The sequence below is a fragment of the Rattus norvegicus genome, chromosome 2 (genome assembly GCF_021556685.1).
Source record: "Rattus norvegicus strain SHRSP/BbbUtx chromosome 2, alternate assembly SHRSP_T2T, whole genome shotgun sequence".
NCBI lineage: Eukaryota > Metazoa > Chordata > Mammalia > Rodentia > Muridae > Rattus > Rattus norvegicus.
In genome coordinates this window covers 40,072,231-40,099,875 of record NC_141535.1, presented here as the reverse complement: position 1 = coordinate 40,099,875, position 27,645 = coordinate 40,072,231, and the positions used below count along the sequence as shown (strand labels likewise).

The following is a 27,645-nucleotide window of genomic DNA, read 5'->3' as shown; positions in this document are numbered from 1 at the left end:
GGCTGTAGAACATGAGTTATTTCCATAGCTCCTTGTAATTTAACAATTTATTAACCTATCGATCAATAAAAAGTAGTAGACATAGAATATGTAAGAGCAATTATGTGTTGTTCTGTTAACTTTTCTTATAATCCCTGACAAGAAAACAGATTTTTTTTGGGGGGGTGGGGGGAGATCAGGTTTTAAATTTTAGGTAAAAATGGTGGAGTAGCACTGAGTAGAAATTTCATAATATTGAAAGGAGTACCTGCTTTACATGTGAGTAGGACTCATCGTTCCCTTTTAGACAGGATCACATATTTAAACCTTTAAATATTCTAGGTATGTGTGCGTTCCGGTTGAGCATAGTTGGGAGGTACTTGACAGTATAAAAGTTGTGCGCTCGCTGTATTGCTTGTTTTACAGTACTGACTCCTGTGTTCTTTTCTTATTCCAAGATAAAGTGAAATCTTTTCGTGCAGCGCTACAAGAAGAAGAACAAGCCAGCAAGCAGATTAACCCCAAGAGACCCCGAGCCCTCTAAGTTGGTATTTGCTACTAAAGGATCGCTGGAATCCCCAATACTGTAACACATGGTGGTCCAACTGTAAAGGCCACTTGAACGTTTTTGAAATCTTAAGTGTGTGGAAAATATCTTGTCCTTCATCTGAATGACATTTCAATTTTGTGAAACACTCCTTTGTCTACAAAATGCTTCTAGTCCAAGAGGCACAAGTAACAATTGGGATTAGTGAAGTATTTTGTTTCATTTACCCACATAGTGATTGCTTTTCGATATCCTTGCCAATTTTATTTAAAGGTTGTGGAAGTAATCCAGAAGTGGAAAATAGGGGAAACCACAGAATTTCCTTTAACTCACATCAATTTTGGTAGCAAGACTGAGCAGTTTTGAGTCCTCTGCGTGCATGCATACCTCATCAGTGATGTACATACTTCGCCTACTCCTAGGGCCAGTTGTGGTTACTCATCCTCCTGTGCCTTCCCTAAGGCTAGCGACTGCAGGCTTCTGAAACACAGCCACGAGAAGTACATTCCTTGTTTGTAACTGTAAGTTCCTTTATTGCGTGTGCATTTTACTGTATTGAGGCGCGTGTGTGTGTGTGTGACTAGTCACTTTGGCAGGATGAGCCGTATCAGTTGAACGGGACTGCGGCCTGACAGTGGGCAAGCTGCTGGACCACTTCGTCTTACGTGTAAAGAAATCTGGAATTATGATTTTAATACCATGACATGCGATTATAACTTTCTTACCACTTTCTCTGTAAAAACTAAAATATAAACTAGTTGGTGTATAATAAAAAGTAAAGAAATTCTGAGAGGACTTTTATCTTAGGATAATACATATATACATGCAGTGTGTGTGCAGTGGTGTTAACAAGACTCATAGTGGAATCTGGTCCTTAGCGATGCCGTTATTGAAGTTGAAGTGTTTATTAGCTCACCAAAACGTAACGTACTGTTAAAGGAGACTGGTTTCTGATGCATGAACATTTGTATGTACACTGAAAGTAGTCCATAGCATAAGTTAGATAGCCAAGCATAGAGTATGTAACCAACCCCGGGATGTGTTGACGACTTACAAGGCAGGTCTTTCCAAGCTCCATCTAATACCTGGGATGTGATGGTTATTTGGTGAGAATCATATTTCACCTATAGATTGGTGGTAAAATAGGCTACTCTTTAAATGGCAGCACTCATTTTTATAGCTGCTCGTCTAAAAAAGAAAACTGGCCAATTTTCATGTAAATATTGTTTAAAGATATATATATATATGTATATCTCTAGGAGTTTTCCCTTGGTTCCCCCTACATAGTCCAGTAGGTGAACCAAAGAACCTCCCATGGATCTCGTGATTAACTCTAGGGAACCTGCTGATTCAGTAGGTGAACCAAGGGGAAATCTATGAATAGAGTCAATGAGCCAGATTCTTTATTCTCATTCACTTGTCATAAATGAGAGGGTAGCTGTGAGGAATCCTAACACCATGGTCAAAAAGCTCTGTAAACATGAAATCTAAATCAAATGTAGATTTTTTCACAATATGCTTATTAATAAATGAAATTTATGAAACAAATTTAGAAATAATGTACTTCAATATAATCACCTTTGTTTTGGAAGGAACTCAGGTTTTCTTGCAGTTTTATGATATATTCTATTTGTGTTTGTTTCAAAGACAAGCTGTTTAAGAAGGTAATTTTTGCTGAGTACATGCCTTTAATCCCAGCAATTGGAAGCAAAGGCAGGTGGATTTCTGAGTTCAGGGCCAGCCTGGTGTACATACTAAGTTCCAGGACGGCCAGCTCTATGTACCTTGTCCCCAGTTTTGAGGGTGGCTGTTAATGTAGTGGGCAATAAAGGCACAAAATTGCTTATAACTTGCAAAATAGTTTAATGTTATTGGCATTGGACAGGCATTGTCTTTGAAGGTCCTAATAGGGATATGTTGCCTTATTGGCTCCGTCCTGATCTGTAGTCAGTAAACATTCTGGGAGGTAAGATGAGCCTCAGCTTTACAGAGGGAAGCTTTAGTCAGCAGAAAACTAGCTGAGAAAGCCTGGCCAAGCAGAAACGTCTCCCTAAGGTAGAAGTGGTAAGAGCTAACTCTGCAAAGCTGTTGTTCGACGCTGACGATAAACATGCACTTCAAGGACAGTTACTACTCATGTGACAAAAGCTGCTTCTGCAGCTAAGTGAAATTTTTCTGTTGTACATTATTCTTTAGAAACTTCTCAAACTTAAAGGCTGCTAACTATTCATAGCTAACATAAGTGTTCACTATGACTTTGAAGCTGAATTTTGGAGGAAAAACTGTAGGCAAACTATTTGTATTCTTAAGTTTACTTAGCAATCTTTCTAAACTAATTGGACATATTCCTTTTAAGTTTTAGGTATAAAGAGAGCCAAATATCCAATGAAGCTAGTTTCCTTATATAAATAAAACAGCTAATTTATTAAAATATATGAACAGCATTTATCTTCTGACGAATTTTAAGTAGCTTAAAAAGAAACACTAGGTAGTGGAACTTTAGTTATCTAGAAGTCAGGGAACCAGGAGCCTGTAGTTGTAGTCTGTTCTTTTAAAAAGCTGAAACTGGAAAACTTACTTTGCAATGTACAAGTGCAACCCAGAATTTATTTAGGGGGCTGAGGCAAGATTCTGAGATTAGAGTTGACCTCAAAAAGACCTCTTAGAGGTTGGGGATTTAGCTCAGAGGTAGAGTGCTTGCCTGGCAAGCGCAAGGCCCTGGGTTCGGTCCCCAGCTCCAAAAAAAAAAAAAAAAGAAAAAGCTCTCATTCGATAAAGGAATTAAATAAATTATTATACAAGCTGTTTGATTGACAAAACCTTCCAGAATTCCTCTAAATTTGAAATTGTAGATCCTGTCTCCCTTAAGAAAATGTGATTTACCACACAGGAGTTGGTTTTTTCTCCGCTTCTGCATTTCACAGGTATTGTCATATGCAGAACATGCCTGCCCTGTCAGTGCAGCAGACTCTAGCTCCCAGAATTGTGTTGTTCGTGATGCAGCAGGCAAGCATTAACACATAGGAATGGTGTGAAGAGAAGCCACCTTAAGCTCCTTACAGTATGTGAATGAGGAGGACGACAGCTTTTTGACTAGTTGAGTGAGCTGTAGGCCTCAGTGAGCCTCACGGTCTAAAACATGGTGAATAAAAGTAATGTCTTCATACAATAAATCGTTACAAAGCTTAAGTATATGGTTGTGCATGTCCGCGACTTTCAAACTTGAAGACCATTATATTGAACCCTGCCCTTTGCAGTATATTTAAAACACTAGAGAAAATATATATTTATAAAAAAAAAAACAACCACCTTTCACATACAGGATAATCAATGGTATAAAAGTTATTATTAAATAATTTAAAAAGTAAATGATGTCCTATAGAACAAAATCAGTGGTATTCTCAAATATTAGGATTGTGTAACTTCATTTTTTTCTTGGTCTTGAAAAAATAGTTTTCAGATGGCTAGGAGAAGTGGATACCTTCTGCATTAAATCCGTGTAGCAACCTGAAATGGGGGGGGGGGGACCAAAAAGGAACAGTGTTAAACCACAAACCCGACTTCTGACACAGATGTACATACCATTAATCAATCCTAATACATAAACACATCAACATACCTGAGACACCTACTCCAAGTGCTAGTGACTATGGAAACACGTGCACCACGGCATGTGTGTCTTTTGTTGTAATCTACTGCTTTAAATTAAATTGGAACTGATTGAAATTACCTTAAAGACTTGCTATATCCTCCGCTCAACAGCACTTGTTCTCAAGGTGAGATGGGTCTCTGCCCATTCCCTGGACCGTTACAGATGTTTAGTAAAATATACATTATTCTCTTTGTGGATACTTTGTGCTTATCTGTCTTTCGCTAGAAAATGTCACGCTGAGGAAGTTAAGAATGAAGTTTTTAAAATAATGTATTCGTACCTGAGGTTATTTTTTAGAATGGCCTATAGGAAGAGGTCCATATGGACTAAAATGCCTGGAAAAGCACAGTGTAGGTACTTAGCAATGTTAACATCCAATGAAGACTCAGTACTCCTTCTAGCCAGTCAGTAACACAGTAACTCTTGGTCTAGACTGTCCTACTGAAAAGCAAACTAATGTCTAACACTCCATCCTTAATTTTTAAATTCAGTCTCTAGAACACTAATGTTTTAAAATTGGGTAAAAGTGGGGACACATCCTAGTAGTAGAGTACTTGTCTAGCTATGCATGTCCCCGAGTTGCAGTCCTCAGCAATGTAAGAAAACAGTTAACAAAATGTCCAGTAAGTTCTGCAAGTTAGTGTCAGTGAGTTAAGTACAGTTGGGTAATTGACTGAAACTTACTTTAATTCAAAATAGAACAAAATTTAGTCCACATTGCCGAAATAAGTGTGGTACCCTTAGACTTAACAGGTGTTGCATTTGCCTCGGGCCACAGAACTGCGTTAAGTGACTAATCAGCTGACGTGGCTCTAACAGACAGTTCATGCTTATCTGTTTAATAGTAGCTATCTAAGTAAGGAAAGGACGGGTCATCAGCTCCAGCTATGTGTGTCCCGATGCTTGTTCTAATGTGGAGAGGTGAGCGTGAGCTAGTAAATCGTGAATGAGTTTGGGGTTGGAGCAAGAGGGAAGAAACACACAGCACACATAAACCCAGGCTGTGTTCTGGCGAAGACTGTTGTTCTTTACTACTGTCTGTTAACACATGCATTCTGCTGCAGCTAACTAGCTGCCACCCTTTACCCCAGTGGTTCTCAACCTGTGGGTCAAAGGACCTTTTCACAGGGATTGCCAAAGACCATTGGAAAACAACAGGTTATAACAGGTTACATCACAATTCATAACATTAGCAAAAATCACAGTTATGAAGTAGCAATGAAAATACATGATTGGGGGTCACCACATGAGGGTTGCAGCATGAGGAAGGTTGAGAACCACTGCTTGACACCAAATAACTGTTTCCCACTCCGTAAAAGTGCTATGCAATAACTCACCCAGGTAGCACCTTATGCTGCTTAAAAGCCTTTAAATCTCTCTGAGGATGCCACAGTAAAGAAATGTAAGCATTTAGAACAACAGATGTAATTACCTGATAAAATCATCTATGTCCATGGAACGTGCCCGTTTGTCACTAAAACCTGTGTTGGTTAGGATCTGCTGTATTTTATCGGCTATACTGAAATCTTCTGGTATTACCTATCAATATAAGATCCAGAATAAATGAGCAACATATCTTTAATGGAGATACCACGACTCTCTTTTTTTTAAAGTTCAGTAATTATAGTCACCTTTAATCTATAAATGAAAGCTGGGAAAACTGACAGTTTGGGTAAGACTCTGATTTCTAATAAGAGGCTGATATTTTGACATAATACTTAGATTACTTGAGTTATCATGAATATATGTATTGCCCCTTTTTGTCTTTAAAATGTAAAAATGTAGGTTTCAGACTTCGTGAAATTTTAAAGCAGTTACTGGTCTTTTAAAAATAATTCATGGGCTGGAGAGATGGCTCAACAGTTAAGAACATTGACTGCTCTTCCAGAGGTCCTGAGTTCAATTCCCAGCAACCACGTGGTGGCTCACAACCACCTGTAATGGGATCCGATGCCCTCTTCTGGTGTATCTGAAGACAGCTACAGTGTGCTCATATACATAAATAAATTTTTAAAAAATTAATTCAGGAGTAACTGCTCTTTTTAGTACATTACATGTTGCTGGGTGTAAGAGCTCACCCCTGTAATCCTGGCACTTAGGAAGTAGGAGGACTAACCCAAAGTCAGGGCAAGCTTATGCTACAGAATAAGACTCAAACAACAGTGATTGACTTTACTTAATTCACATTATTTATGTGAAGACTTTTTAAAATCTAACTTAGTTTTTAAAATTATCCTCAAATATTGTAGTTTTTGCCCATATTAGAGAATGGAGATAGTCTATGGTATATTAAAGCAGAAGAGAATATGGGCCATAAAAAATATAAAAGGAAGAGTCCAGGTAGTGGTTGTGCATGCCTTTAAGCTTTTAATCCCAGCATTTTGGAGTTCGAAGCTAGCCTGGTCTGCAGAGCTATTTCTGGGACAGCCAGGGCTACACAGAGAAACCCCTGTCTCCAAAAATAACAAAAGCAAAAGGAAATAGTCTTACTATATCTGCTCTGTCAAACTTAGAATGCTTAAAAACCAACAAATGCATGAGGACTCCCACACTTGCGTCAAATCAAACTGTTAGAGGCATGAGGCACATATCCGGAAATGAGCTATTCGGTCTACATTTTGTTCTGCTTATTTAAAATTTCTAGATGTTTAAAGAAAAAGCAAAATAGGACCTTTAAATCTGTGCTTACTAGTATAACATGGGAACATGCCTTTAATGCCAGCCAGCACTTGGGAGATAACGCAGACAGTGGCCGCATGGGCCACTATCTGAACAACAAACAGGATAATCACAAGGGTAATGTGGTGGCTTCAATAGGTTTTGAGCCCCATAGACTCATGTGTTTGGATGTTTGGCCCATGGAAGTGTTAGGAGGTATGGCCTTGGAGGAAGTGTCACTGGGGGTAGCCTTTGAGGTCTCAGACTCTACCTAGTGTGGAATCAGAGCCCCCTGGCTGCCTGCAAAGAAGACTGTTGCCTTCTGCTGCCTGCTGATCAAGATGCAGAACTCTGGGCCCATCCAGCACCAAGTCTGCCTGCACTCTGCCAAGCTTTCAGCCACGATAATGGACTGAACCTCTGAAACTAAGCCAGCTCCAATTAAATGTTTCCCTTTATCAAGCATTAAAGAGTAAACATTATTAAAGGTTTGCCTTAGTCATGGTTTCTCTTCACAGCACTAAAAACCTAAGACAGGTAGCAAATTACAGACATTTAAGCCAAGAATCTAAAGTATATTAATCTATATACTTGAAGAAATTCCAAATTAGATGAATACAACTTTTATTAGGGCTAAATAAATATGTTAAAGAGGACAGGGTTCATAGAATTCACAGCAAAAATAACCTGTTGAAACTCAAACTCAGCCTAAGCTTCATAGCAAGAACATTTCAAAACTATCAAAAGAAATCTTAGAAATTATGTATTGACTTTAAGGGTTCTATAGATTATATAAGTTTAAAAAAAAGTTTTTTGTTGATTTTTTTTTTTTTTTGGAAGCTTGAGGATAATTTTATTAAGGGTTTAAAAGAAAAACACTCAGGCAAGCTGTAGCCTTAGCAGCTGCCCTGAGGAACAGCACAAAGGAGGGAAGGGAAAGAGCTATGCTGCTTGAAGTAAGCTGCCATTAAAGGAGGGACTCCTTAGAGAAAGAGTAAGAAATCCAAAGGGAAAGGGAAAACCTGCTTACAGCGGATGAAAGTAAAGACCTGTTAGGGGAAACCTGCTTTAGAACAGAAAGTAAAGAATGCTATGCTTTTGTCTGTAATCTAGACAGGCAGACAGACTTGGCAAGCAGTATGGCTGTGTTCTGTAAGAGACTGGTAAAAAGAACACTTTAAAAAGTAAACCTCACTGAAAAATCCAAGAGGTATATGCCTTTAAACCCATTACTTGGAGGGCAGAGGCAGGGAGATCTGAGTTCGAGGCCAGCTTGGTCAGTCCACAAACTGAATTCCAGGACTATCTAGAGACCCTGTCTCAAAACAAACAATCAATGAAGTAATTTCTACTCACAGTATTCTGTACTGAACAGTGAATTCTGTAGTTTTTTTCCAATAGCTGTTGGACCGCACTTGATCTGGAAATTATATCATAAGTATAAAATCAGATTATGCATAATTTAGGTGAAATAAATGTTCTGGGTCTATCAGGTGGTTCAACAAGCTGTAAAGGCACCGGCTGTTATGACCAGCAACCTGAAACCAAGCCCTAGAACCCACACAGAGGAAGGAAAAGACCACTCTTGCCAGTTGTTCTTTGACATCCCCCTAACGCAATGTAAAAAAATCCACAAAAATTCCCCATAAAAAAACAAATTTGCGTTGGGGATTTAGCTCAGTGGTAGAGTGCTTGCCTAGCAAGCGCAAGGCCCTGGGTTCGGTCCCCAGCTCCGAAAAAAAAAAAAAAAAAGAAAAGAAAAAAAAAAAAACAACAAAAAAAAAACCAAACAAATTTGCTGGGTCTTGTGGCAATGGCCTATAATACTAGCTGCTAGAAACACTGCTGTAGGGGGAATTGCAAGTTCAAGGCCAGCCTGGAACTCAAGAGGTCTGAAGGAATCATTGATAAGCGTACTCACTTAGCATGCTTAAGACCATAGGCTCAATCCTTGGCATGGCCAGAAATAAAATGTTCAAGCTCTCTAAAATCAAATCTTACCTCTTTGGATACTCCCAAGTAATGTTAGAGTTTTTTCAAGTTAATAAAACAGTACAAAATCTAGGAAGTGGCTGAGCTACTAAGGCTGGGCAAGCCTAATAATCAGAGTTCCATTCCCAGAACACATGTAAAATTGGGAGAGAACAAACTCTTCACAGTGGTCCACTGACCTCCACATGTGCACCATGACACATGTCCCAACTCACAATGAAATGTAGAAAACTCAAAAGCAAAAAGTTGGAAAATTTGTGGCTAAATTACTGTTTTTTTTCTGTTTTGCAAAGAAAAGCTAATTTGACTCCCAACTCCAATTTTGTTGCACTTAGCCTCTCAGAATAGTATGAAATTTTAAAAGGTGAACTCTGCTTGACATGAGTAATATTTATACTTTAGGGTACCTGTTTTATATTCTTTTTACAAAATAGTAGGCTACTTACTTGAATGCAGCAGACAGTGTCTTGTTTTTTCGAACAAAAGTGATTCTTACTAAGCCATCCCATTCCTGAAATATAAGATGGATTTTTTTTTCTTCAGAATATCCAACTTATCTACTCCTCCATTTCTTCTAAAGATTTATTTCTTATATATAAATACACTTATAGCTGTCTTCAGACACACCAGAAGAGGGCATCAGATCCCCATTACAGATGGTTGTGAGCTACCATGTGGTTGCTGGGATTTGAACTCGGGACCTCTGGAAGAGCAGTCAGTGCTCTTAACCACTGAGCCATCTCCAACCCCCTCCATTTTTACTGCATAAAGCCAGAGGAAATGAAAATGGCATACCTTTTGATCTAACTAGCACATATATGCACAATGATGCACACTTCTGCACGTTCGTGAATCTCACTGAATATAGTATCATTTTTTAATTAAGGGGGGAAAAGTTGTCACCACTCATAATACGGCATTAGGCTCACTTTCCAAATGGATTCAACCTAGGCACAGTGGCACATGCCTGTGATCCCAGCACTTACAGAGTCTAACTACGGTCATCCAGTACATAGAGAATTTGAGCCACATGAGACCCTACCTTAAAAAAACAAAAACAAAAAAACCAAACCAAAACAAAAAAAACAAAAACAAAAACAAAAACAAAAACAAAATGAAGGAAAACATCAAGTTTAAAGTCCAACATGATTTAGGGTATAACTTGTCCAAGTTTTTCTCTTAGGTAATTAGTAAAATTTTATATCAAATGGGCTAGTTGTTTTTGACCACAAAAGTAATTCAAAAGTAATTCTAATTCAAATATGTTTGCCCCAAGGGCTGAGAATCCAGTAATAATCTTAAGTTTTGAAAAGCAACTATATTCTAAACATTCTGCCTTTTACATTTTCCATGTTTCTGTGTATACTCATAACTATTTTACATCAAGTTAGTCCCCATTCCTGTCTTCCTCTATTTGGATATTTAGGTCTATTCAGTATTGCTCTGTTGCTTTAGTATGACATTTTACAACCTGGATGTTTTTGCCTTTAATGACCTAGTATTTTGGCCTCACCTGAAAATTGATTGGTGGTGGTGGATTCTTCGGTTCTATCCTTACCACGCTGGACTCCACCTTGGGGGGTGGTCTGAAATTATTCTTCCCCACCTGTCAATCAGAAAATGTTTAGTCCTCTCTGAAGCAACTTCATTTACTTATTTGTTTTGAAACAGGGTCTGACCATATAGTTCTGACTGGCCTGGAACTCAAGAGATTTTTACCCTTCTGCCTCCTGCTTCTTAATCCAGCCTTCTGCTGGGATTAAAGGTGTATGCTACTGTAACTGGCAAGGTAACTCTAAGTTGTTAATCCAAGATGTTCTCTTGGCCAGATATGGTGTGGCTTAGACCTGACACTTCAGCATTTGGGAAGCTGATAGTTCTAGGCTAGACTGACTTACAGAAAAAGACCCTTCATCTCAAAAAGGGGCTGGGGTGGGGTGGGGTTTCAGAGAGCAAGACAAAGTGCTCCAGGGTTAATTTAAAAGAAGTAAACCTCAGACCTTCATTAGGTGGTCCACACGTGCTAAAAGCTGTGTATTGATGGAGAGTCTACAGTATAATTTATCTCCAGGCTTTGCAACCAAACGAAGAGCAAACTCTCTTTGAAACATAAGTATAGCACATCTGAAAAGGAAGCAAAAAGGAACAAGAAAAGTGTTCATTGTCAATTACTCACAGTTTTAATTAAACTTGTTATTTTGTGTGTGAGTGTTTCGCCTCTATGTATGCATCTGCACCGTGTGTGCATTGGTGCCCAGGAAGGTCAGATGTGGGCAGTGGATCCTTAGAACAGGAGTTAAAGCTAGTTGATCGTTGCCACGTGGGTGCTCAGGATAGAACCCTGATCCTCTGCAAAAGCAACATATGCTTTTAACCACTGAGCAATCGCCAAAGTCCTTACCGTTGTATTTTTAACTACACTGAATTGTCCTGGGAGGAGGCACAGTTAATGGCACTAAGATCAGAAGGTAGAACACTTTGAGCCTTGATGTCATCATCACAAAGCAGATAGTGGTACTCCCAGCCTCAGTGAAGATGACTTTCCCTCGGGGGTTAGGTAAAGAACTATTTAGTATTTAGATCTTATTATGGACTTACTAGTCTAAATAGATGTCTTCTCAGGAAAAAAAACAACAGTAACGTTGCCTCCACAGAAGAACTGTATTTGTGTTGTAGTTGGAATTATATCTGAGGTATGGCTTGGTAGGCTGCAATGTCCAGTGTTCCTTTGGTTTAACAACTTTCTGCAAGTAATGGTAACACTTTTTTTTTTTTCTGGAGCTGGGGACCGAACCCAGGGCCTTGTGCTTGCTAGGCAAGCGCTCTACCACTGAGCCAAATCCCCAACCCCATGGTAACACTTTTAAATGTGAAGAGAAGAGCATTTCAAAACCGTATTTGACTTTTGTGTGTGGTGTCCTGGGAGCTGAAGCAAAGGCCTCATGCATAAAGGTAAATGCTCTAGCACTGGGCTTTATCTCCAGTCCTTCTGCTTGTGATTGTGAGATCAGGTCTCACAAAGTTGCCCAAGCAGGTCTTAAATTCTCAATCCCCTTCCTTGGCTTTCATAGTTATCTATGTGTGTCTACATATCCCAAACAAAACGTTTATAAAACCTACATGCAGTTATCTTCTAATATGATTTATTCTGCACCAATTAAAAGGGAAATGGGAGGAGAGGCAAAGGCATGTTATCAAGCCTGATGACTTGATCCCTGACAGCCTTCAAGTCGTCCTCTGACCTCTGTAAGTGCAGGGAGAAACACTCCGCACAAACATGCAACTTCTTAAAAATATAGTTTTGACCCCCCCCCATGATTTAAAAACTTATTTCATAAACAGTAAATGGGTATGTGACTTAGCTTCAAACCACTGTATAAAACATACTGCTTTAATAATCAGTTAAGGGCTGGAGAGATGGCTCAGAGGTTAAGAGCACTGACTGCTCTTCTAAAGGTCCTGAGTTCAATTCTCAGCAACCACATGGTGGCTCATAACCATGTGTAATGAGATCTAATACCCTCTTCTACTGTGTCTGAATAGTGCTAAGATGTACTCATATAAAATAAATAAATCTTAAAAAAAGAAAAAGATAACTAGTTAAGACTTTACTCCAAGTATCTAGACATAATGTAAGAACAGTTTTTATCAATGTTTATTCAAGGGGATTAGACTTTAAAATGTAGAAGGAATGGCATGCACACACATTTAACAGCCCAAAGACTTTATCAACTAAAAGACCTCCCTAGAAATCAGTATTTTTTTTTTTTCTTTTTTTCGGAGCTGCGGACCGAACCCAGGTCCTTGTGCTTGCTAGGCAAGTGCTCTACCACTGAGTTAAATCCCCAGCCCCAGAAATCAGTATTTTTATATGTGTGTGCATTCATGTATGTTATGTTTCTGAGATTGGCTATTAGGCAACTTAGGCTGGCTCTGAACTAGCTGTGTAACCAAAGATGAGTATGAACTGATCTCCTGCTTCTTGTCTCAAGTGCTGGGAATACAGGTGCCCACCACCATGCTGAGTTTTCTGTGGTGCTGTAGACTGAACTAGGGGCTTTCTGGATGCTAATAAGCACTCCACTTCATTAACTGAGCTATGTTCTGGTCCCAGAAATTGTTACTTTCTACAAAGTTCTCCAGCAGTATTTTGTTGTGTATATTTTTCGCTGTGTTTCTGGCCAAAATTGTCTAAAGTTTAGCAGCAACTGTTTGTTTTTCACAAACCTGAAAAATGGCCGGTGGAGCAGCAACTTGAAGACAAAGGGAGAGGAGATCTGAAAGAGAATTACAGTTAGCTCCGAGGAAAGATACCAGAGAAATCCTTCATTGGATGTTTCTGAGAGATACCTGATAAGGCAAGTTTGCCACACAAGCATCAAAGAATGGCAAATCCGACTTCAACACATCTCCGACCAGGACCTGGAGTTTGCTGGCCAGAGGCCTGAAAAGAAGGAAGGAAATTTTAAGAGACGGTTGTTTCCAGAGATTGAAATGTACTTTAATTATTACGTATACTCACGTGCCCTGAACTCTTTTGTGAAGTTCAGCTACTAGCCTTGGATCAAGTTCACAGGCAACTACCTACATCAACAATAACAAAAAAGCTTGATTGTGGAATATAAATGCTTTACCATCCAAGTCATAACTCGTATGAATTGTGTGATTTAAGCTTTTTTCAATCTTAATACCAACACCAGCTTGGCTGTATTCTTCCATTTCAAAAAACATCCTGTCTGATCTGTCTCCATTCTGTTACTGAACAGACGACAAGAATACACTTTATGTAGTTAGTGTTTTTCAGACCATATACAAGAGACATACTCCCATAAGTACTCTCATCAGAGCGGAGGCCCTAACACTGCAAGTGAATGGAAGTGGAGAGAGCTCAACAGAGGCTTCACCAAGTGCCATGGCTGCTTCTGCACTGCAGCCATTTAAGTTGCTTATTCTCCTTGGCTCCTTGATCCATTCTTCCCCATCCCACCCTCTAGAGGTCTTCCGTTGATCTTGGTCCTAACAACTGACTTCACAGCTTTGCTCTTCCAGGCTTCATAAGGGTTAGCTGCTCGTTGGGTTATCTCAGCATTTCTCTTTTATTACTACTCCTTTAAAGATGGGGTCCATCCCTGTATTAGCTTGCCCAGCAATACACCAAGGGTAGATTTGGTTTTCTTGATAAAGAACTCTCATTGTTAAGAGACAAAATTTCTAAGGGCTCAAGAACTACTATTGGAACAATGTCAATTTATTAAAATGTTCACATTTGTAAACCAGCTGAGCTAATTTGAGAGAAACACAGAAGCCAACCCCGCCACCCCTTACCTTTTTGGCTTTTTCTAACAGCTTGACCGTCATGTTGCCAGTCCCAGGCCCAACTTCCAGCACCACATCAGTGGGTCTTAAAGCGGCCTACAAGCAAGCACAACTCCTTAGGCTCTGGCCCACCTGAACACACAGTTTACAAGTGACTGTTTTTGTTTATCGGTGCACACTTAAAGACATTTCACACTAGCTTCCTTTTTCTTCAGGGCATATATAGCTAACAGTAGTACCTCAAGGACATTAGGTATAAATGAAAGTCTACATGTCCTAACCTAGGGGAATTTACTCAACTTCTAGAGTCAGAACAAAAACAAAAGCGAGCAGTTCTATTGATGGGATCCTGCTTTCTACATTGGCAATAATTTCGGCAAACTGTAACTGTTCCTTCCAAAGAGTTCAAATGGTAAAAAGTGCATTCAAATGAAAAAGAGAACTCAATTCTTAACCATTGTGTAGTTTTAAGAATATAGTAACCACACAAAACTCTATGAGTGTGCATATATATCCTCCAAATAATTTATATGCAGTACCATATGTTTTTCTGGGGACATTTTGGACATAAATTTACCATCTGGAGTAAAAAGAGTAATGGTGATGTACTTAGAAAGTAATCAGAATGATACACACTTGGAAAGTGGAGTGAAGGAACCATTAAGTTCAAGGCTGGCTTTGTCTATATACCATGTTTGAGGTCAGCCTGAACTATAGGAGACTCAATTTCAAAAACAAATAGTAGCCTCAGAAAAGTGGTTAAATAATCTGGAAATCGGGGGTTGGGGATTTAGCTCAGTGGTAGAGCACTTGCCTTGCAAGCACAAGGCCCTGGGTTCGGTCCCCAGCTCCGAAAAAAAGAAAAAAAGAAAAAAGAAAAAAAATCTGGAAATCCCTGGGCAACTCTTAATTCACCCAACATATACATACAGCGCAACTGTTCTATGTCAGGCACACTATCTTATTTTATCTTTATTTTCTTAGGATGTAGAGAGGCTGCGGTCAAGCATATCCCCCTGCCTCAGCTTCCTCAAACGCTGGGGTAATTATGGGCACGCAACATGTCATAAGTACTCAGAAAAATATAAATGACACACAAACGCTCTGCCTTTCACCGTTTACACCAACCTTATCGATGATGCTGTTAACAATTAGAGGATTTTTCAAAATGTGCTGTCCGATCCCTGTGTTGAACATGAGTCCTGAAATAAAACACGAAGCACCCTTAATTTCCCAACTTTTCAAGAATCGATCTCAGGCCGTCCCACAGCAGCAGGATGGACAGGGGACGGTTTCTCCTCCAAGGCATCCACAAGCGCCGTACACATGTGCGGGGTTGGGATGTGTCTTTAAGTCCATCCATCCCTCCTGCAGGCAAGGAAGAAGGGACAGCGCTGAGCGCCCACCCTTCTCAGAGCGGTTAAGGGCGCAGGCCACAGTAGCGCTCCCCTGCCGTGGGTCAGTCCCAAGCTTCCTCCACACCGCACCTCCAGCTCGCTTCAGCTCCCCCCGCTGCTCCTGACGATCCCGCCGGCGGCTACTCGCTGCGGACTTGGCCTTCGGCATCTTCTCCGAGGAGTCCCTAGGGCAAGAGAAAACTGCGGTGCACCGCGTGGAAGAGGCCGCCAGCAGCCGTCACTACCAAGGGCTGGAGAGGCCCACTTCCCCTCCCACTGCAATCACTGACCCACCCAACCACCAGCAGGCTAGAGCTCAGTGGCTGCTGGGATTTATAGTCTCTTATGGGCTCCTCCCGGAGCATGGCCGGCTGGAGCCCAGTGGCTGCTGGGAATTGTAGTCTTTGGTGAGTTCCTCCGGAGCAATACCCGCCTGAGCCTCTTAGTTGCGGGATTTTGGAGTTTTGGCTGGAGCAACGACTGCCCCAAGAGCCTGATTTCCCAGAGGACATGCACCGCTCAGGCAGGCAGTTAGGATTGGTCCCTTCCCTGGGACCTTATGATATCTGCGGAAAGATCTCTCATGTGTCTCTTTCCTGTTTCCCTGCAGGTTGTGGGCTGAGAAGCCTAGGCTTGATGGAGTTTGGTGGTTTAGGGCAACGTGTCTCTTCGTTGTGGAAAGGAATTAGGAGATTAGAATTAGCTCTCGTTACAACACGGCACTTCTCTCTGCCTTTTTGTTCATTCTCTTGTCGTTTTACTGAGTTCCATCACTGGGATGTCATAGTTAAAAATATGCTGCTCTCGGGCTGGAGAGATGGCTCAGTGGTTAAGAGCACTGACTGCTCTTCCAGAGGTCCTGAGTTCAATTCCCAGCAACCACATGGTGACTCACAACCATCTGTAATGAGACCTAGTGCCCTCTTCTGGCCTGCAGTCACATATGCAGGTGGAATGCTGTACATAAAATAAGTAAATAAATCTTTAAAGAAAAAAATATGCTGCTCTCAGTGTTTATTCATAGGAAGATAAGGGCTATAACAATTTCAAAAGCCTGTTAATGGTATTGATTTTAGGTACGTATTGGATATTGTAATGGGACTATTCGCTGGGCTGTAAAATCCGTATTAAAAGACTCCTGGTTGTTTTTCCTGCCAGTATAATGTCTCGGTTTTAATTTTCCTGTTTGTGCTCTGAAGAAGGTCTTTGTAACCAGCCACCAAAGCCGACTGCTAAGACCCTGTTCCCTAGCCTAGGTTTTAGTCTTTCTTTTCTTTGCTGTAATTCGAGCTCAGGAAAAGTTCTAAAATATCCTAATAGAATCTTTTATAGTCTACTGTTTTGGGGTTCTTACCAAAGAGTACTTGAACACTGCCTATGAGCCAATTGAAAGCCTTCATTCCAGCCCGCAGGTGACTACAGCTGGATATTCTGGACCCAAGTTCATCTCTGAGCCTGGAAAGTCCTCAATGTTCCCAGCCCGCAGCTGCAAGCTAAGTACACAGTTACAAAAGCCAAACTATGCAATTAGCAAAAATTATGGAGTTGTTTTTCTTTCTGAAATTGTTTCTCTTTAGCTTGCCCTTACAGTTACTGGCACTCAGCAATACAAAGTCCCTCCAAGATACTAACATGGAGTCTGAACATGACATCACCACCGCTTTTTAAAATAGCTTATTTTCTAGAAGAGGAGATGTGCAGTCTCGTACACATAGCAATATCCCCAGACTCCTGTGCTACCTCCCTGGGGCATGGCACAAGCCTTCTCTTCACTATGGCAGCAGCACTGCCCATGCTGGACTTCACACTAGGCACCACAGCTGATGGTGAGACCATTCAGTTCATTTTCCAGGAGCAAGGTCACTGCACACTAGCAGGGCCATAACAATGAGCAACCTACATACCCAAAAATGGTGGCTTTGGCAATTTGAGAATTTTTTAAAAAGATTTATTCATTTACTATACATAAGTACACTGTAGCTGTCTTCAGATACAGATTCCCTTTAATTCCCAGATAAAAACCACACACACACACACACACACACACACACACACACACACACACACACCAGTTAATCTTAAAATGCCTTTGTTAACTCAATGACTGACTCTGCTAAACGTTTCCTGCCACCCCAGGTATAATTGGAAAGAGTGGCCCTTGGCTACTCAAACCTGAAAACTCACATGGCTGGTTGGTGTTACCTCCTTCTTCTTCCCCAGTTCTCTCGATTCTGCCTCCGTCCTCCCACTCATTCCACCCACCCTCAGTCATTGATTGCTGGTATCTTTATTGATGGATTGGGGACCTTAGCATCAGAACCAACCCCTACACTGTCCTGGTTCACTTCTTTCACTTCTTGCTTCTATTTTGTTCAAAAAGCCGTCCGTTTCTTGTTTGATGAATAAGCATCACTGTCATAATGTTGACAGACAGTCCAGGAACACTGATCCATGTGGATAAATTCTCAAATTATGGGAGCTGTAGAGATGGCTCAGCGGTTAAGAGCACCGACTGCTCTTCCAGATGTCCTGAGTTCAATTCCCAGCAACCACATGGTGGCTCACAACCATCTGTAAAGAGATCCGATTCCCTCTTCTGGTGTGTTTGAAGACAGTTGCAGTGTACTAATATACATTAAATAAATACTACTTTTTAAAAAGCTACACACAACAGGACAGCATTTGGTAAGTGAAGCATATCCAACCCCGTAGGCCCGTGGTTCAAGGTGAGACCATAGACAGATATTGAAGTGGTGTACAACAAGGATTTGACTTATCAAAATATTAGCATTCTGCACTCGAAGCATTATTTACTATAGCTTAGGCCTTATCTGGCCACTTTCAGCTAGCTCTTCTAACTTAATTAACCCAATTATTCTAGTGCTCATTTGCTACGCGGCCTTTTACCTCTCACTCAGTTCTGGTATATCCGACTTCCTCCATGTGCTGAAGGCGAAGTCCCACCTCTCAATTCTTCCGACAGTTACTATCTCTGTTCCTTTCCTCCTTAGCCATTGGCCATCAGCTCTTTATTAAACTGATTAGAAGCAATGAACAGGAGTTTACAAAATACTGAGACCAGTGATGATCCCTAAAAATAACAATACCAAAGTCAGATTGTACTAAACTCTCTGGTGGTATGAAACCAACATTTGAATAATACAGCCTTTACACTGTGCACAAGAAGATTGTCCCAACAATTTTTTAATGTTTAAAAAGCCACTGGAATCTGTATATTTTCATAAACTACTCTGGTGTTAAGTTTTTGAAAGTCAGCTGAAAGAGAAAACAGTGAGATGCATTTCCCACATAGAATGTTGGTTTTTAAAAATTGTTTTTTATCTCTATGTGGGACCTTTTGGGGGAGTTAGCTTTGGTTTCAGGAGGCCTTTAATTAGGATGTTTGGAACAATAAACGATTCATTCTGAAGAGAGATTCTTGATGGTGCTACACTCTCCCCGCAAAATTGACTTAGATATTAAGATGTAGAGCTTATAAGAAAGCTAAGATTAAAAAAAATGAATTAACACTGCTTCATTTAAAATTGTGAAACAAAAATTACCAAAGGATGGTTTAGCAGGTCAAAACACCAGCTGGAATCTAGTCTTGAAACTCCTCCTCTCATTTCCACACACACAAAGGCACTTATGCCACATCCCTGGCCCTGGCCAACACACTCACAAATCCACGAATGAACGTGTGCACACGTTTTCTTTTGAGGGGTGGAAGGTTGGGAGTAACATAACAGCACCCCACTGTGCATCCCAGGGACTGGGTAAGTCCATTAAGTACATTGTTAGATTGTTAACTCTCTAAGCAACTTTGTGAGCCAGATATATGTAGCATGTTGTTTTTGCTACCCCGATTTAAGCTCCAGGTGAATCACACTACCAGCTCTACCAGGTTTCCTCGGATCATTTTGATAAATAAAAAAAATTTAAAACATAAATTAAAGCATTGTAAATAAATATTAACTGATAAGACAATGTCTCTCTTGTTTCTTATCTTGACCTTCATGAGATCAAAGCCTAAATTTCTAGTGTCTGAAATAGGGTTGGTTCCCTATCCCGTTTTTCAACCTAATTTCTAAAGATCAAAAACCTCATTTTTTATTATCTATATGTACTTATTGTATAAGCCTATTTCTAGGTTCTAATTTTGTCACACCAGGTAAAGAAATCCCAGAAGTCTCATGAGGAGACCATTTTCAAAGATTTTGAGTATTTTCTCCTGACAAGACTTTTAAGAATCTTCTCTAAAGCATTTTTTTCCATATAATCTCTCTAACTTCTCCCTTTTGTGGAGCTTAATATCTCTGTATATTCAAGAACATTTTAAAATTATCATTATATTCCCTTTTATCTTTAAAAACAATTAAATCAAATTTTGTTTCAATGTCTTTTGATTACTTGCTTGTAGGAAGTATGTTCCTTTACTATCTGAATCTTGTCTCAGAGCAGTCATATTGTCTCTTTGTACAGCAGGGGCTCTCAGTATCTCAGCTAAGGCTCTCTGAGGTGGCTAGACTCCTTTGAAAAGGACCCCGGGGTAAATCCCTCTGGCGGTTGTGTTCTTTGTTCTAGTTGCCCACTCTGGAACCATGTGACTTGCTCAGCTGAGACACCACTCCCCCCCATGAACTATATTATTGTGTATGTGTAATCCAGCCAAGAATTTTTAAAATAAATAGTGAATTTTCATCCTGTGTTGGTTGTCATCTGTAGTGTATAGCTTTTTCTACTCTGCTTTAAGCTTCAGGTAGACTATTCTACTAGCCCTGCCCAGGTTCCCTTGGATAAAACACACACAGGCGCGCGCGCGCGCGCGCGCGCGCGCACACACACACACACACACACACACACACACACACACGCATTAACTTATTTTTAATATGTTTTAGCTCAATGGCCGGGCTCTTCTAAGCCTTCCTTGGCTATTGTACCCTACTTTTCACTCCCAGCTTAGCCCTCTAAATCTGTCTTCAACTTTAGTTGCCCAGTTACCTTTAGGCTGAGCTCAGCACCATAAATCTGCCCTCAGCTTAGTTGTGTTTCTAACCTCTCGCCTGCTAACCCAGGCCCAGTTGGGGAACTGGCCAATGTCCACTCCACACTAGATCTCACATGGCTGATGGCTTTTTCTCCCTGAAACATAGTAGATCTTTCTCTGAATCTCTAGCTTGCCTGGGAAGGGAAACTGGAAGTCCCACCTATTCCACCCAGCTCATTGGCCAATAACATCTTTAGATGACCCATCAAAAGCCAACTGGGTAACAAGACCTTTTAATGTTCGCATGTAGATTCCTGATTAGGGCATCAGAACCCCCTATAGATATATGGCTGTTGTATCAGTGAGAAAAGTCAAGGGCAAAAATGTATAGCATCTTGCTCATGATAGTGCAATAAATGACAGCTGATGCTAGAAATGAGGCCTGGTTTTTATAGACTTAGAGCCTTAAAAGTATAGTGCTTTTGGTGCTATTTGAGGAACTTGTGGGCTATGTCCAAAATACAATATTTGAAACCGCCCATGGGGTCATAGTCTTCTAATTGCAGTACTCCGGGAGATGAGGTAGGAGGATTACTGAGAATTCAAAGCCACTTTGGGATATCTACTAAGTTCCCGGCCACATAAGTGAGCTCTGGTTTCAAAAGAAAAAGACAAGACACCCATAAATAAGAAAATGCAAAGGGACCACATCCATAAAGCTAACACCATATGTTTGAGGAAGGTAAAGAAAAAAACCATGAAACAATCAGGGAAGTATATAACGTATATATTGTTGTACTGGCTGGTTTTGTGTGTCAACTTGACACAAGATGGAGTTATCACAAAAAGGAGCCTCAGTTGAAGAAATGCATCCATGAGATCTAGGTGTAAGGCATTTTCTCAATTAGTGATCAAGAGGACCCAGTGCATTGTGGGTGGTGCCATCCCAGGGCTGGTCGTCTTGGGTTCTATAACAAAGCAAGCTGAGCAAGCCAGGGGAAGCAAGCCAATAAGTAACATTCCTCCATGGTCTCTGCATCAGCTCCTGCTTCCTGACCTGCTTGAGTTTCAGTCCTGAATTTCTGAGGTGATGAACGGCAGTGTGGAAGTGTAAACTAAATAAACCCTTTCTTCCCCAACTTGCTTCTTGGCCGGAATAGAAACCCTGACCAAGACAATTATGTAGGAATCCCTGTGACTTCCACAACTTGTTGCCCCTAACACAAAGGGTGTAACTCATTTGAATAATTTCTTTATAAATCTATCATTTCTTTGCCTAGAATGTATACAAATTTTATTTGAGGTTAGAGAGATGGCTCAGGAGTTAAGAGTACTTGTTGCTCTTACAGAGGGCCCAGATTAGATTCTTAGGATTCACATGACAGCTCACAACTGTGTGTAACTCCAGTGCCAGGGTATCGGATATCCTCTTCTGACCTCTCTGGGTACCTGACATTCATGGTGTACAGACATGAAGGGGAAACACTCATAACCATAAAATTGTAATATAAATAGATCAAAAGTAAGCATTCTGTTTGGATTCCTCTTAGGTCTTCATTTTCTTTGAGGGTCTCCATGTGCATTTAAAAATTAACAGGCTAGGGCTAGGGAGATGTCCTCAGCAGGTAAAATATGCTAGCAGTTGAGGCCTAATGAATGGACTTGAGTCCTATGCATGAACCGCACATCCAAAAAAAAAAAAAAAAAAACCCAAAAACTTGGATTCGGCATGCATCTGGAAACCTGGCCTGGACGCTTGAAGGCAGCTAGCTTGGAATACACTGCACAACGGCAGAAACCAGCTGCCTCATTGAAATGGAAGGTGAGGCCTCTGACCCCCATATGTGTGCCATGATATGCATGCAGATGGACTTTGCATGTTATTACAAATTAACGTTTGAGCTGGAGAAATGGCTCATAAGTTAAGAGCATTGGCTATTCTTCCAGAGCTCCTGAGTTAAATTCCCAGCGCCCACATGGTGGCTCATAACTATCTTATAATGAGATCTAGGGCCCTCTTGTGGCCTGAAAACATATGAGCAGGCAGAATGCTGTATTCATAATAAATGTTAAAAAAAGTTTTAATTACATTTTAAGTAATTAAAAGTAATAAAAAGGGCACAGTGCTTGTTTAGCATGTGTGAGACCTTGACTTTGATCTCCAACACCACATACTATTACTTCCCACCTACTAAATCATCTTGTATCAATTTAAGCTGAGACTGAATAGAAGAGAAAGTGTCTTTCTTTCCAATACTGATGCCTGCATTAAGATCAAAAACAAGATAGGTAAACCCTTAGCCAGACTAACCAGAGGGCACAGAGACACTATCCAAATTAACAAAATCAGAGACATAATGAGAGAAATGGAAGAAATTAAAAAAAAAATCAGATCCTACTACAAAAGCCTATATTGAACAAAACTGGAAAACCTGGATGAAATGGGCAATTTTCTAGACAAATACCAGGTATTAAAGTTAAATCAGGATCAGATAAACCATCTAAATAGTCCCATAACCCCTAAAGAAATAGAAACAGTCATTACAAGTCTCCCAACCCAGAAAATGCCCAGGGCCAGATGGGTTTAGTGCAGAATTCTATCAGACCTTTATAAAAAATCCAATACCAATACAGTCCAAGCTATTCCACAAAATAGAAACAGAAGGAACACTACCCAATTCCTTCCATGAAGCCACAATTACTCTTATATCTAAAGCACACAAAGACACAACAAAGAAAGAGAACTTCAGACCAATTTCCCTTATGAGTATCGATGCAAAAACACTCAATAAAATTCTCAGAAACTGAATCCAAGAACACATCAAAACAATCATCTATCATGATCAAGTAGGCTTCATCCCAGGAGTGCAAGGATGGTTCAATATAAGGAAATCAATCAACGTAATCCACTATGTAAACAAACTCAAAGGAAAAAAACTCATGATCATCTCATTAGATGCTGAGAAAGCATTTGACAAAATTCAACACCCCATCATGATAAAAGTCCTGGAATGATCAGGAATTCAAGGCCTACATGTAAACATAATAAAAGCAATATACAGCAAACCAGTAGCTAACATCAAACTAAAGGGAGAGAAACTTGAAACAATCTCACTAAAATCAGGGACTAGACAAGACTGTCCACTTTCTTTCCCTAACTATTCAATATAGTACTCAAAGTCCTAGCCAGAGCAATCAGACAACAAAAAGAAATCAAAGGGATACAAGTTAGAAAGGGAGAAGTAAAAATATCACTATTTGCAGATGAAGTGATATTATGCTTAAGTGGCCCCAAAAGTTCCACCAGAGAACTACTAAGCCTGATAAACAACTTTGGCAAAGTGGCTGGGTATAAAATTAACTCAAACAAATCAGTAGCCTTCCTCTACTCAGAGGATAAACAGGCTTAGAAAGAAATTATGGAAATGACACCCTTCACAATAGTCACAAATAACATAAACTACCTTGGTGTGACTCTAACCAAACAAGTGAAAAATCTGTATGATGAGAACTTCAAGTCTCTGAAGAAAGCAATTGAAGAAGATCTCAGAAGATGGAAAGATCTCCCATGCTCATGGGTTGGCAGGATTAATATAATAAAAAATGGCCATCTTGCGGAAAACAATCTACAGATTCAATGCAACCCCCATCAAAATTCCAATTCAATTCTTCATAGAGTTAGAAAGAGCAGTTTGGGGCTGGAAAGATGGCTCAGTGGTTAAGAGCACAGACTGCTCTTCCAGAGGTCCTGAGTTCAAATCCCAGCAACCACATGGTGGCTCACAACCATCTGTAATGGGGATCTGATGCCCTCTTCTGGTGTGTCTGAAGACAGCTACAGTGTACTTATATATAGTAAATAATTAAATCTTTAAAAAAGAAAAAGAAAGAACAATTTGCAAATTCATTTGGAATAACAAAACCCAACAATAAAAGAGCTTCTGAGGGAATCACCATCTCTGACCTCAAGGTGTATTACAGAGCAATAGTGATTAAAAACTATATGGTATTGGTATAGAGACAGGTAGATAGATCAATGGAATAAAATTGATGATCCAGAAATGAATCCAGACATCTATGCTCACTTGATTTTTGACAAAGGAACTAAAATTATTTAATAGAAAAAAGACAGCATTTTCAACAAATGGCGCTGGTTCAACTGGAGGTCAGCATATAGAGGAATACAAATCGATCCATTCTTATTGCCTTGTAAAAAGCTCAACTCCAAGTGGATCAAGGACCTCCACATCAAACCAGATACACTGAAACTAATAGAAGAAAAAATGGGGAAGAGCCTAGAACACATGGGCACTGGAGAAAATTTCCTGAACAAAACACCAATGGCTTATGCTGTAAGATCAAGAATTGACAAATGGGATCTCATAAAACTGTAAAGCGTCATGAAAGGCACACACACACATTAGGTTATTTTTGAAATGCCTTGGCTAACTCAATGACTGGTCACTTCTAAACTTTCCTCTGCTACCCCAGGCCCAATCAGGGAAGTGGCCTGTGGGAATTCTCATATGGCTTTCTCTCCTGCAGGTCTCCTATTCCTTCTTCCACCACAACCCAGCAATCCTCCGTCCCCTCCCTGCTGCCTCCTAGCCCAGGCAACAATAAGGGTCCTACCCCGTCTCCCTTTGCCCAGCCCACCACTGGCATCTTTATTGATCTACCAAAAACAAACCGGGGACAAGGACCTTTTAGATGATTCCTGATTGAATCAAAGCACTGGATACACTCTCTAACACAACCAAATTAGTCAGGATCTGGGGTTGGGGGTGTAACTCAGTGCTTGGCTATCATGTATCAAAGTTAGTTTGATCTCTAGCACAACCTAAACTGGGCATCACATGCTTATAATCTCAGTATCTGGGAGGTGGAGGCAAGTGTTTCAGAAATTCAAGATTATTCTTGGCTACATAGCCAGTCTAAAGTCAATTTGGGTGACGTGATACCATGTATTTAAAAAAGTTAAGACCTGTGTCATATTTTTTAAAAGTAAGTTTTAGCTCATGTAGATATCACAGGGTAATTATTGGGAGTTGGTTCTCTCTTTACACTATGTGTGACCCAGGCTTGGGGCAGGTGTCTTTACCTGCTCCAGTCCACTCAAGCCAAGGCTTGAATTTCATTTTAAAAGAAATTTTAAATCGTTTAAAAAGATTTATTTTATATGAATATTTTATCTGCCTGTATGTACGTATACCTGGTGTGCGTTTGGTGCCAGCAGAGTTCAGCAGAAGGCATTGAAACTTCTGGAAATGAATTTACAGAGTTGTGGGACACCATGTGAATTCTGGGGACTGGACCTGGTGCTCTTAGCCACTGAGCCATTTCTCCAGGACTCAGGGTATTTAATTTTAATAAGATATCACATAATTCTATGAATACTTAAATTTAAGTAATTTTTTTTTCCGGAGCTGAGGACCGAACCCAGGGCCTTGGGCTTGTTAGGAAAGCGCTCTACCACTGAGCTAAATCCCCAACCCCAAAAAGATTCTATTAACTCTTTTTTTTTTTTTTTTCGGAGCTGGGGACCGAACCCAGGGAACCCAGGCTGGCCTTGAACTTGTGATCCTCCTGTCTCTGCCTCCTTCAGCAAATCCTACCAGCGTGGGCCACCACAACTGGCATAATATTTTTTTTATAAAATCAGAAGATACAACTAAGCAATCACCAACCAACTAACCACCACCACCATTACCACCACCACCACCACGACTACCACCAAAAACTAGTACCTTCTGGGAGGTGGAGGCAAGACTTTCAGAAATTCAAGATTAACGTTGGCTACATGACCAGTTTAAAGCCAACTTGGGTTACCTTCTAATTGGCAAGGCCAGTTAGAATTTCAACGTTTTTAAAATCTCCTAATATGGGACATTCCTGAACATGTATTTTGAGAGCGCCGAATCCTAACCACTAGACCACCAGGGAGCGTGGGTGAACATGTATTTTGAAAACTTCTTTTCAGGATACACTGAAAATTTATTAACATGCTAACAAATACCCTTCAATACAACTTAAATGGTTGGTTTTGCATTTCATTTTATATATATTCTGATTTAATCACTTCCTCTCTGTCAGCCACTGAGAGGATTTTTATCCTTATACTGATCAAAAAGTCTTTTTGTGAGGGACTTCCTTATAATGAACAGTTACTGTTTTCTTCCTTCCTTCCTCCCTCCATCCTTCCTTCTTTTCTTTTTTCCTCTCCCCTCACCCTTTTCAGTTCAGACCTCAACGCTTGCATTTACTAGCCGTTGAACTTTAGACACGTTAAGTTCTCTTGAGTTCCGTTTCTTCTTCTGTAAAATGGACAGAATGATGGATCCTACGTCACAGGATCGTCCTGGAAATAAAAATGGGCCATTCAACCTAAAGATCTTGAGACTATATCGTGCACATCTTAAATGTGCAACAAGTAATCAGTATTTATGAAGTCATTTTCCTCATAAATTCTCCTTAAAAACAAATAAACTCAAACTACAGAGCAGGGGTAGGTAGAACTGGTTCTTTGGAATCCTTTTGCCTTTGCTAGGAACTGAAAAAGCATTGACCACTGGAGACTATATGCTTGTAACTCTAACACTTGAGAAGTGGAGGCGTCAGGATTTGAAGGTCATCCTCGGCTATAAAAAGAGTGCGATGCCAGCCTGGGAGCCCTGAGACCTGGTCTTAATCCCCTGCGGACAAAACAACAGAACACTACGTGCCCCCACCCCTCCCCAACAGAAAAACCAAAAACCAAAGAAACCCCAAAACCTGTCCAAATTTGAAAACATACCTATGGTGGCAGGGTTCATTAATGGGGTTCTTTTGATGACCCTCTTCTGTCGTGACAGACTCATGAACCAAGTAGCTGATATAGAATAGAGAAGATGAAATGATTTTGACTCAGGTTTCGATCAGCGCAGACTATCGATTTTCCCAGGACATACGGTTTCCATAGTTACAGGTTCCCCTATGCCAGCGCCTGGCTCCGGGTACCACGCAAGCGCACACAGCCCTATTGGCTGCCGCGCGCCTTTGGGTTCGAACACGAGCTCCTCCCTCCCCTTCCCTCCGCTGTCCTATCGCCTGCCTCCTCTGCTTCTCCCGTGCGCTC

The 27,645-nt window shown here is 40.4% G+C and overlaps 2 protein-coding genes across 24 annotated transcripts in view; one reads left to right on the top strand and one right to left on the bottom strand.

Annotated features, from left to right (window-relative positions):
- Kif2a (kinesin family member 2A) overlaps positions 1–2,614 on the top strand; it is a 63,433-nt gene extending 60,819 nt beyond the window's left edge. For 16 of the 17 annotated variants that reach the window (XM_087635732.1, XM_087635693.1, XM_087635672.1 and 13 more), the window contains one exon: positions 438–2,074. In XM_087635732.1, coding sequence (XP_087491858.1) covers positions 438–523 — 86 coding nt within the window. In that variant the 3' untranslated portion in view covers positions 524–2,074. Of the gene's footprint in view, positions 1–437 lie in introns of all 17 variants that reach the window. The other variant, NM_053376.1, reaches the window with a different exon arrangement.
- Positions 2,370–27,548, bottom strand: Dimt1 (DIM1 rRNA methyltransferase and ribosome maturation factor). Of its 7 annotated transcripts, none has more exons than XM_087618056.1 (15): positions 27,325–27,548; positions 26,761–26,889; positions 18,449–18,632; positions 15,632–15,726; positions 15,273–15,346; positions 14,154–14,240; positions 13,351–13,412; positions 13,179–13,272; positions 13,056–13,105; positions 10,829–10,952; positions 10,342–10,434; positions 9,275–9,339; positions 8,193–8,256; positions 5,611–5,717; positions 2,370–4,033 (listed from the first exon to the last, which is right to left on the bottom strand). In XM_087618056.1, exons 4-15 carry the CDS (start codon positions 15,708–15,710, stop codon positions 3,991–3,993), a joined length of 942 nt encoding a protein of 313 aa, XP_087474182.1. In that variant the 5' UTR covers positions 15,711–15,726; positions 18,449–18,632; positions 26,761–26,889; positions 27,325–27,548; the 3' UTR covers positions 2,370–3,990.
- Between the last annotated feature and the right edge of the window lie 97 nt (positions 27,549–27,645).